Source organism: Coregonus lavaretus, assembly GCF_964263955.1.
Source record: "Coregonus lavaretus genome assembly, chromosome: 3".
NCBI lineage: Eukaryota > Metazoa > Chordata > Actinopteri > Salmoniformes > Salmonidae > Coregonus > Coregonus lavaretus.
In genome coordinates, this window is record NC_139990.1 from 51,545,020 (window position 1) to 51,557,463 (window position 12,444).

Consider the following 12,444-nt stretch of genomic DNA (forward strand, 5'->3'; position numbering starts at 1 on the left):
CCAATATAAAAAGGCTTATTATAGGATCATTGGAAACAGGTTTATCAACTCTGTGCTTGCTTACAGTGCCTGATGGGTAGAATGTAGGCAAGGCCCTGTTGTGTGTGATGATGGAGGAGACACAGGAGGATGCTGGACGAAGTGAATGATGGAGGGAAGGAAAGAAAGAAAGAGTATGATATGTAGGCCTACCTAATATTGAAAAGATGACAAAGTAACATGAATAGCCCATCTCATTGTTCATGTTCTTTATTTACTTTTTTTTCAAGGCACACATTTCACATTTAGGCCAATCAGTCAGTCTGTGTGGTGGAGACCCCAAGCACAAGCTTTTCCACAGCATTCAGGCATGGTACTACAATGATTTCAACATGGATGATAGCAATGATAATGGTAAATATGAATAAAAACAGTATAAAAGTACAAAAACGACAGGAGACTTGCTCCTCTGCAGCGCAAATAAATAGTTCCACCAAAGTAACTTAAATAAATAGTAAATACTGTAACAAAATACTAGAATATAATAATATTGATATTGCGACAAAACGATAGGGATAGCATTGACAGAGTATTCTACATTATATCATAGAAAACTATAATACACAATTGCATTGTATACAACAATTTACATTATTGTACAAGTATATACAACTGTGCAGAACCGTAGTATCACACTATCACAATACATAGTATTTTAAGGCTTGGGGTGTTTTTTCATTTCTTATTTATGTCACTAAAATTCTCAAACATCATGTGTACCAAGGCACAGATTCAGAATCAGCTGACTCAAAAGGCTAATCCTAACAAGTTTGTGCAAAGAGATTAGATCAGGTCCTAGATCAGTGCTTAGCAACAGGGCATATTCATGAACCTTTACCACAGCGTTAGATATGCCACCTGTTATTTTTCCACGCGGGACACAGACTCTGTAAATAGCAACTAAACCCATGGAAAAACTATCTACCCTATGTTGTGTTGACATCCTGATTGATGCATGGTTCATAACAATCTCTTTCTTAACAGTTTACAAAACCAAACAGGTGGCACATTTAACATGTTCGGAAGATTCTATGAGTAACCCTAAATCTACAAGGTAAAGTACAGCACTGTAAGAAAAATACATGTATGCTCTCCCAAGATATGCTTGCTACAAGCCAAGTATGTTTGCTACATCTACTGGCGGAAATAGGCTACTATTTGTGAAGAGACAGGTGTGATGAACGAATAAAGTTAAATGGTTGAAAATACAATCCATATCATTAGAGACTGTAAGAAGTCAGGAAGTGCTACTGTGTGGTCTCTTGTTTACTTTGGGAGGTGGGATGAAGGGGGAGAGAGAGAACAGAATAGGAGTATTGACAAGGTACAATAAACTAAATTCACGACAATAAAGTAAGTAAATATGATAAGTGACACGTTACAATATCAAATAAATAATGACATCAAATAAATAACTAACAATAAATAAATAAATACATAAATAACACATAGTCAGGAACAAGGTATTTAAGAGAGAGGATGGGGTGGCAGTGACATGTTAGTGAATATTGAAGGCCATTACTGGTTGTAGTAGTGTGAATATGGTGGATCCTCATAGGCTGTAGTTTGAATATGGAGCTCCCTCATTGGCTACGATGAGGATGGAGGTGCAGTGTCAACAGTACAAGGTTGTAGTGTGGTTATCTTGAATCATAATTGGCTGTAGTGTGTTTTTCTTGGATCATCATTGGTTGTAGTGTGGATTTCTTGGATCATAATTGGTTGTAGTGTGGTTATCTTGAATCATCATTGGCTGTAGTGTGTATTTCTTGGATCATCATTGGTTGTAGTGTGGATTTCTTGGATCATCATTGGTTGTAGTGCCGGTTGAAGCTAGTAGATCCCCATTGGTTGTAGTGTGGATTCTGTGCATCCCTATAGACTATAGCACTTCAGGAATCATCATTGTACTGCAGACATTTTGGACTTTGTACTGAGCACTGAGAACACTCGTTGGGCCCAATCACAGAAGAGTCTGAACTGTAGTAGCAGCTCCTGGGAAGACTGTAACACATCAAACTGGGATGGGGGGGGAGGTGGCAGCGAGGGAGAGGGAGGAGAGAGACGCTGAGCATCAACTCTCACCATCTATGAAGAGAACGGAGAGAGAGAGAGGGTTTAGATTTCCTGTCTGAAGTGCTAGGCTAGACTACTGTACCTCCCATCCAAGGAATGTGATGCAACAGGCCTAAATGTAATGTAATGATTGAAACTAAGTGCAAGAACTACAGAGCTATACCATTATTAGATCATCACACAGCGTAAGAACAGTAGAACTATCTGATAAAATCTCATATGTATATAATATCCAAATTATAGAAATGTACTACGCTGCATACTGTATTTATCAGCCGTATTAGTGTTGGACGGAGCAGTTACCTGATGCTCTAGCATGCTGGTGAGAGACTTGATGAGTGAGATCATCTGTCCCAGTTTAGGGAGAGCAGGGTGGTGGTGTTTCCTTGATGCTCTGCTCAACCAGGCAAAATGGTGCTCAAACGACTTCAAGTCCGAGTGGAGCTGAGAGAGAATGGGTCTCATCTGGATGATAGAAGAAAAGGGGCAGGGAGAGAGTTGAAGAAAGAGAGAGAGATTTAGTATCAATGTCTGGGACATAACAGAACACATCTGGAAGGGAGAAATACATATAGACACACACACACACAAACAAATTAAAATACATTTACCTCAAGGGAGTTGATGTCACTGGCTCTGTTGTTCATTACTGGCAGGGACTTAAATCTATGCTGTTCTGGGTCTGTCTCGAACGCATGTTCCTTCTGTAAGAAAAACAGACAAAACAACACGCTACATCAGTCAACTACATCCTCACAAGAGTCACGGAAGCATAAGGAAATTATTATTCCAGCAGCACCTAGATCAGATGACTGTCTGGTCTGGCCAGGACTAGAGACCGTAGCTTTCCCTGAGAAAAGTGTGGTTGGGTCAGGGAGAGTTCACCCAGATTGTAACCCGAAAACGTCAACAATAAGAGCAAGTGACCTGAAACCACAGGATGTTTTCTACTGGGAGAGGAGGAGAACAACATATGCTCTGACTAAGAGAGCTCAGAGTGGGATAGACAACACAGAGCTGCAGGGAAACTCCAGGGTCGCAGCTATAAAAAATGTGAGATGACGTATTGCTGTGTGTCTGCACTACTCACAGCCACCACTAGGGGGAGACAGACCACATCACAGCAGACTCGGGGGCACCGCTACTGGCTACTGTATCTCTGTGGGCCCTTAACTGGTGAAGAAGTGATTTATGAGTAGAATGTAAATGACTGAGAATGACGTGAAGCACAACAGTGACTGACGCCATGTGCGTCAGAGCACCAATCAGTGGAGAAACATAACAGCATTAGGAAAACATTATGGATGGTGGTACACAATGGGTTGTGTACACTTAATGCTTCCTCATGCTATTGTGTTGGTCTGTCCTCATTGTGCTTTTACCATCGTGTTTTGCTATTATTATTGTTGTTGTTTTCCCTCATATCTCTCTCTCTCTCTCTCTGCTCTCTCTCTCTGCTCTCTCTGCTCTCTCTTCTCTCTGTCTCTGCCCTCTCTCTGTTTTCTCTGCTCTCTCTTCTCTCTTCTCTCTCTCTCTCTCTCTCTCTCTCTCTCTCTCTCTCTCTCTCTCTCTCTCTCTCTCTCTCTCTCTCTCTCTCATCCCTCCCTCACTCACTTGCTTCTCTGTCTTTTACAAAACACCACTAATGTTTGTGGCTTAATGTTTTGTCTTTCTTTCAGAATTAATCCAATCCCACCCCTCTTATCCCTTCCACCCCTCTTTGGGTTATTTCTCTCTCTCCTCTCCTCTCTACCCTCCGTCTTACCCTCTGCTCCTCACACACACACACACTGGTGACCACTTCTCCTGCATCTCTCTCTGATCTCTTTATCTGCTCAGTCTCAGCCTGTAATTCTCTTATCCTCCCATTCTCATTCTCTCGTTCTCTCCATCATGACCTCACTCGACTGAACCTTGCACCCCCCACCCCCTCACTGTGTGTGTGCCCCCCCCCCACCCCCCCCCCAACAATCTTCCTGAATGCAAATACTGGAATGTGATAAATCTCTGTGATTTTTATCAGGTCACTTTGCTGTGGCGACCGAAAACAAAACACTAAACACCACACCTACACAACCACAACTATTTACAGCACCCTCAATGCACACACACTCTGACACACACAACACATGGACACACACATGAAAACACACAACAGACATGTAGAAACATTACACACACACAGTTGTATTGCTTTCTTGCAGGGACTTTCCGATGACACCAATTCTATTTTTCTTTTCTAGCCTTGACCCCTGTTCATTGGAACTCTGCACAATAAGAAAATAAACCAAAATAAATCCTTCATGTCATTGAAAAACGAACACAACATTTTGTCAAAGCAGCATATTGCCATTGCTGTGCAGCGTTGTCTGCTTTGATAAAGCTTCTTCCTCACATCTGGCCCACATACTACACTACTGCTATAGCACTGTGTCCTCATACAGAGATACTGCACACACACACACACACACACTTACTGAACAATCCTCTTACCAGAGACTAGAGAGTGTGTAACTATTTTCAGTTACGTGTCTTAAACAAATGTGGTTTCTGATTTACATCATATAAAAATAGAATCTCTTGCGGTCATGAATAACCAAAGATAAGGATATGTTCTGCTTCACCTGTTCAAACACATTGCTTACAGGACACTTCCATCACATCTGTAGGCCTAAAGTACACCGCAATCATTCCCATTTCAATACAAACTCCCCAGCCGCTTTTACTTGGCCATCTAGATTAGAACAACTTCAGGAAACAGCAACAGATAAGCAACAGGTGCCAATCCACATTCCATTTCCTCACAGCTAATAAACGGAGTTAATCAGTTCCAGAAATAACTATTACCGGTAGTTACTTTCTATTCTCTTTGAGTGTGTGTGTTTTCTACTCCAGGTACAAGTTGTCCATAGTAACAGATCTAGGACTAGCGTACCTACCCCCAATCCTAACCCTTAGCATTAGGGGGGGAAACACTAAACTGACCTGAGATCAGTGTCTAGAGGCACCTTTCCCCTACTATGAGGGCTCAGTCAGACCAGGAGGTTGAGGCAGATCTCCCCACGGTCAGTCGGCCTCCGAGCCCAGTCCTGTCCTGTCTGGATTAAGGCTGACCTCACATAGTGAAATCTCTAATGACGCCAGCCCTGGCTGTCCTTCTCACACGGCTAATGACGCCAGCCCTGGCTGTCCTTCTCACACGGCTAATGACGCCAGCCCTGGCTGTCCTCCTCACACGGCTAAGGGACTCTTAATACACTGGCTGACACAACAAAAGCAGCTTAACTTCAAATCAAATGTATTGGTCACATACACATGGTTAGTGATGTTATTGCGAGTGTAGCGAAATGCTTGTGCTTCTAGTTCCGACAGTGCAGTAATATCTTAGATATTACTGCACTGTCGGAACTAGAAGCACAAGAAGAATAAGACATCTAGGGCAACTGTCCAATTCAACTGTCCAGAGTTGTATTGCGTCACAAAGTCAGGGAGAGTGAGGCAGGAGGAGCATGGCTTCTTATGACTGCTCTATGCAATCACTATGAAACCATAGTAGTTATTAAGGGGTCATAAAGGTGAGCTATTGGACAACAACTTCAGCCAGTCTCTTTTCATGTGCCTCAGGTAAATTGTCATGACATGATCGCTATCACACAATCAATACAGTACCCAGACCAGCATAGCAATCCCCCCATCCTGACATCAGAAGTGAGTACATTAACATTCCACTCACCAATAGATCTGCTGTGATCTGCCGCAGATTCTTCGTCTGATTGGCCAATCTGTCCAGTTCGTGCACGACGTTCGGCCGCCGGTAGGGGGCGGGGACGGCATATGTAAATAAAGGCAGTTGGGCCAATAGCAGCGAGAGCAGCAGAGAGGAGGAGGAGTCGACCAGCACTGCGGGGTGGGAGGAAACGGAAGCAATTATTAGGTTTATATGACCGCGGAGAAGTGCTGTCATGTCGATATAATGATAATGACCTCGGGGTACGGCTGTCATCTCTCCAGAGATATTGCACCATAATGTAAACATAAACCCAGACTTGGCAGTGGAATCCTTCAGAGTTACACAAAGCCAGCAGAGTCATGTTTTCACAGGTTAAATGCAAATCACTCTAAATAATTAAATCAGATGACACATTATAATATTATTAACAATAACAACCCCTTCACAATTATTGACTTTCATGAATGCCTGTAATTGTCACACCTGCACATCAGTTGTTGGATGTGACCAGAGTCCTAAATGCAAATCACTTGGCCTAATTCATGAAATGCTATGACACACTGTAATATTATTTTGATCTCCTTCACAATGATCGACTTTCATGAATGCCTCCAATTGTCACACCTGCAATAGTATACATCAGTTGTTGGATGCCACATAAATTACATAGCCTAAGCCAAGACAGCTCTGTAACAGTAAGCTCATTCATTCCTTCTCTTTCAAGTTCAAATACAAGGTAAAGAAAGTCCCAATTGCTGCTGAAATGATAAATGCCTGGGTAATTACAGGAGAACCACAAGAAGCACAAGCCAGGACTCAGGAGAGCATCACTCCTTGTTCAAACATTAACCAACTGCTGCTATAAGACGTCGGTGTCTAGGCTTCTTGAAACAAATGGAGCACTCAGTTGTCACTGAACATGGCAATGCTTAGCTATGTAAACAGCCAATTAAGTAACATTTGCATGCTCAGTAATTGCATTTGAATATGGAATAGCCCAATCAATGATCATACCCTCAGAATCGTATCAGCATATTATTATGCCAACATATTAGACATAGGATTAACTAAACAAGACAAGTTAGAAAGGACAATAAGAAAATTAAGAAACTATTGAAAGAATAATGGCTTTTTGAAAGGAAAAGATCATAGGCACTTACATTTCATTTTTGTTCGTGTCCAATAAATAAATGCACGAGTTGCAATAAATAAATAGTTAAATAAATAACGCAAGAAAATTAATAAATAAATCGAACTCCGGAAATTGTCACGTGCTCCAGTTTCTTCTCGCTTTCACACTCCGCGAAAAGAGTGAAGGACGCAAGAGATTGCAGAAGGAGAAGGGGAAAAGGACGAGAGAATGAATGAATGAATGATAAAGCAGAGGAATGAGTGCGAACTATCCAATAAATAAATAAAATACAATGCCTCCAAACTTTTTGTTCAGTCAAGTTTGAGATCAGTTCTGGTAATGAACTGATAGTAACGATAGACAGACACTCAGACAAATGGTTAGGGAGGGATAGACGGATGAGTGCTGAGAGAGGGATGCGAGTGTGTGTAAGTTAAAATTTCGCGCAGTGAAATGTTTAGGCTTGTTTAAAACGTCCTTTTATAAAGACTGGGCTGTATGACACATCGACTGAGTCACCGACATTCATTCATAAAAACACACGCGCTCCCTCTTTCCTCCTCCCCTCCCTCCCAGCGCTGTCTGTCTCCCTTAGCAAATTTTAAAATGTTCCGTTGTTTTTTCATTTTTTTTTTCTGTCTGTATCACTTTCTCTCGTCCATCCTGTCCCTATCTCCAGTAGCCTACACTTCCTCCGTCGCATCCCGCTACATATTTATCAGTCCATCTACCTCTTTCTATCTTTCCATCTCCAAATCTCTTCCCCCCTCTCTCTATCACTGCAGAAGTTTAAAAAGGCCATTGTTTAATTTTATATCAGCCTATCTCCAGTCCTGTATCCTTTATACATTGGATCTACCTCTACCTCTCCCTCTCTCTCTCTCTCTCTCTCTCTCTCTCTCTCTCTCTCTCTCTCTCTCTCTCTCTCTCTCTCTCTCTCTCATTGTTTATTGTGTTTCTCTGAGTGTTAAAGATGTTTTCTGACTGTGGCTTTACAGTAGGACTCTGCTACATATGGCACGTTCCCCACTTCATAGTTCATACACAGAGCAAACACCTCTCTCTCACCCCCCTCACTCTCCTTTTTTTTCAGACAGCCCCTCCTGAGACATCATCCTGTTATTTCCACTTTCCCCCCTTCTTTTTTCTCTCCCTCTCTCCCTCTCTCCCTCTCCAGGGTGAAGGAAAGAGTGAGAGACAGAGCGGGACGGGAGAGAGGTGTTGTCCAGAAGGGGCCTAAAGTGTTGCATAGAAACAGTGACTGGACTCAAGTCCAGTAACACAGTGTCAGGGAGGGGGAATAAGATGGGGTTAAAACAGTATACACACACACACACACACACACACACACACACACACACACACACACACACACACACACACACACACACACACACACACACACACACACACACACACACACACACACACACACACACACACTCATAAACCAACAAAATAATAAAATGCTTAATGCACACACATACACGGCAGCATGAATACACACACACAAACAAACAAAGACGTGCAAGCAAGTACGCACATACACATGTGTGCACAAGCCCATACCCTGACGCTCTATCTGTCTCACACACACTTTCTCAGTCACTGACTAAGTGGCCCTGGAAACACCCCGTCAGGTGCAGTAAAGCGTAGCACAGTGTTGCAAAAAGGCAGAAATTAGTTTCCAGTCATCAAGGAAGAGACGGAGGATTAATGCAGCATAGACATAAACCCCAGGGGAATGGGCCGGTGGACACACACACTCACTCACACACACACACTCACACACACACACACACACACACACACACACACACACACACACACACACACACACACACACACACACACACACACACACACACACACACACACACACACACACACACACACACACACACACACACACACACACACACACACACACTCACACTTACTGTATACACGAGCACATGTGCACTCACTCACGCCCACATGCACAAACGCACACGCACGTGGACACACACGCAAACGCACACACACACACACGCACGCACGCACACACTTACTGTATACAGGAGCACTTACTCATTCACACACACACACACACACACACACACACACACACATACACACACACACACACACACACACACACACACACACACACACACACACACACATACATACATACACACAGACACACACACAGACACACACATAAACCAACAAAATAATAAAATGCTTAGAGGGCGGGTCTTCAAGGGAGAACCCCTCACTCACACTAATAATGAAATGGTAGTGGCTAAGTGTTAAGTGATGGACCTACACACACACATGGATACACACAAATAAACACACTGACACTTATGAGGGCGTAGTGGCGAGGAGGCTGGGTGGTAAAGGTGTTGTGGGAAACAAGTTGCATTCTGGGTCAACAGCAGAGAAGAAAAGAGAGGAGAGGAGGAGAAGGGGAGAGAAGGAGAGGAAATGGATGAATGTGGCGGGATCGAGGGAGATATTGACACACTCACTCTTTTTAATTTCCCACATCAAAGGGCTGTTTGAAGACACAGCTGGGGCAAGAAGAAGAGAAAGAGTGAAGTTAGTCACTCTCCCTCCCTCATTCTCTCTCTCTCTGTCTGCCTGCCATGATGGGGGTCTCCTGGGTGGTTCTGAGGCACTGAGAGTCTGTTAGACAACCTGCCAAAGGTGATCACTCATATCACTCATATCACTGTCACTATATATGTGTGTGTGTGTGCTCATGGGGAGCTATTTGTTGGGAAATAAGGTCTCTGTGCCATGGTGTGTGTGTGTGTGTGTGTGTGTGTGTGTGTGTGTGTGTGTTCGGAGAAGGGGTAGTGTGTGTGGATGGGTGTGTGTGCATGTGTGTGGGTAATTAGTAGGCTGGTGGTGTGAGTGTGGTGTCTGTATATGTGTTCAAGAACTTTAAGTGTGTGTGTGTGTGAGTGTGAGTGTGTGTGTGTGTGAGAGTGTGTGTGAGTGTGTGTGAGAGTGTGTGTGTGTGTGTCTGAGTGTGTGTGTGTGTGTGTGTGTGTGTGTGTGTGTGTGGCCTTAATGTGCTACCCATTACGTCAACAATGTGTATAAACCACCGGAGGAGGAGTACCAGAGTGAGACACTGAATTAAACCTCAAACACATCAGAGAGAACGGAACCTGTGACATGGTCTATACCATCGTGTGTGTTAAAATGTTAGACATCAGAAGAACCTGTGACATGGCATACTACAGCCCTCCCTATGTCTGTGACTATATTATGGCTTACTACAGCCCTCCCTATGTCTGTGACTATGTCAAGGCTTACTATAGCCCTCCCTATGTCTGTGACTGTATTATGGCTTACTACAGCCCTCCCTATGTCTGTGACTATGTCAAGGCTTACTACAGCCCTCCCTATGTCTGTGACTGTATTATGGCTTACTACAGCCCTCCCTATGTCTGTGACTGTATTATGGCATACTACAGCCCTCCCTATGTCTGTGACTGTATTATGGCTTACTACAGCCCTCCCTATGTCTGTGACTATGTCAAGGCTTATTACAGCCCTCTCTATGTCTGTGACTGTGTCACGGCTTTCTACAGCCCTCCCTATGTCTGTGACAGTGTCGCAAATTACTACAGCCCTCCCTATGTCTGTGACAGTGTCGCAAATTACTACAGCCCTCCCTATGTCTGTGACTGTGTCGCGAATTACTACAGCCCTCCCTATGTCTGTGAATGTGTCGCGCCTTACTACAGCCCTCCCTATGTCTGTGACAGTGTCACAAATTACTACAGCCCTCCCTATGTCTGTGACAGTGTCGCGAAATACTACAGCCCTCCCTATGTCTGTGACTGTGTCGCGATTTACTACAGCCCTCCCTATGTCTGTGACTGTGTCGCGAATTACTACAGCCCTCCCTATGTCTGTGACTGTGTCGCGCCTTACTACAGCCCTCCCTATGTCTGTGACAGTGTCACAAATTACTACAGCCCTCCCTATGTCTGTGACAGTGTCGCAAAATACTACAGCCCTCCCTATGTCTGTGACTGTGTCGCGATTTACTACAGCCCTCCCTATGTCTGTGACTGTGTCGCAAATTACTACAGCCCTCCCTATGTCTGTGACTGTGTCGCGCCTTACTACAGCCCTCCCTATGTCTGTGACTGTGTCCGTGTGTGTATGAAATATTAGTAAGACATCAGAGAGGGAGAGGGAGAGTAGGGAACCTGTGACACTGCCTTCCCTTGCCCTTCTGGCCAGACAAACCTGACTCACTTAGTCCAACTTTACTGGGTTAGTCAATCTTTGCGTAGCCCTGACAAACCCTGGCGCTGTGTAGTTTTGCACGCGACTGTCTCTTACATGGTTTCCTCACTGTCAAATGAAGCCTTTTGATGGGTCAGAGTGTCTGCTGGGTTTGATCCTTGTGCTCTGATTGGCTGGGAGTTGAAGTTGATCATCCCTGGTATACAACAAGGGCTAATTCTAATGATTTCATAATATTCATCATTCGTTTTTACATTTACATATATTTGAAAATGTTGGTATTGTCCATATAACCCTTCTGGTATTCCAATTGGTTTATATAGTGTAAAACTCTTGTTCCAAATGACTCCATTGGTTACTGTATGTCTACTGTAAGTGACTGTAGTGTAATGGAGCTGAAGGTTAAGGCTCTGATCCTGCCTACCTCACAGCCTTGGATGTGTAAACAGAGGGAATGTTGAACATGATGCAACGCTGGAAACACAGGACACTCCAATGGCACACGTGATTTTGGGAGTGCGGGTAATCAATTCATCATTTTGATGTATCTCCATCATTTCCTCCTCCAGGGAATTCCGCCAAGCCTTAGAATAAACATAAGCAGCGTTTACGCTCAAAGGGAAAGGACGAGGGCCGGCATACTGTTAATGTTTACTCTACTATGACTGGGTCCAGTGACGACCCCTAAACTCTCTCCATAACCTCCGCTTCACTCCTCTCGGACATACCTCCCTCCATCCCCTCCTCACTCCATCCTTCCATTCCTGCCTCAGAGTGCGTGATTCGAGTAGGGCATCCTATCTGGCCAATTGTTATGGTAACCCTACCCCCCCCCCCCCCCCCCCCCCACTCCATAATTTGCTCCCCTACCCCCTCTCCCCACATGCCCCTTAGCATCTACGTACGTCAAAGAGCAAGTGAGTGTGTTAATGTTTTTTTGGGAAAAAGAGAATCAAATAGTGACACACAGGGGGAAGATAGTCATTGGGCAATAAAGTGACGTCTCTCACTCTCCTCTTTCTCACAGTCAGTGATCATGGTTAATGTGCTGTTGTCTTCATCCAAGTGATATACGACAATACCCCCCCCCCCCCCCCCCCCTCCTCCACCGCCCCCCCTCCCACTGCCTGCTCCCCCCATCCACCCCCCTTCACCCCTGGCTAGTTTAAGTTAGGAAAACTCCCCCACGGATGACTTGATTTACAAATTA

General features: G+C 44.1%; 1 protein-coding gene across 2 annotated transcripts; it reads right to left on the bottom strand.

Moving 5' to 3' along the window:
• Positions 1-281: 281 nt before the first annotated feature.
• LOC311117152 (interleukin-11-like) lies at positions 282-7,404 on the bottom strand (the record flags this gene model as incomplete). Of its 2 annotated transcripts, XM_084157492.1 has the most annotated exons (5): positions 282-2,127; positions 2,419-2,580; positions 2,727-2,819; positions 5,849-6,015; positions 7,006-7,404. In XM_084157492.1, 5 exons carry the CDS (start codon positions 7,010-7,012, stop codon positions 1,942-1,944), a joined length of 615 nt encoding a protein of 204 aa, XP_084013618.1. In that variant the 3' UTR covers positions 282-1,941. The 2 variants fall into 2 exon arrangements, with proteins under 2 accessions (XP_084013618.1, XP_084013617.1); XM_084157491.1 differs by lacking the exon at positions 7,006-7,404 and having other exon boundaries at positions 5,849-6,151.
• Between the last annotated feature and the right edge of the window lie 5,040 nt (positions 7,405-12,444).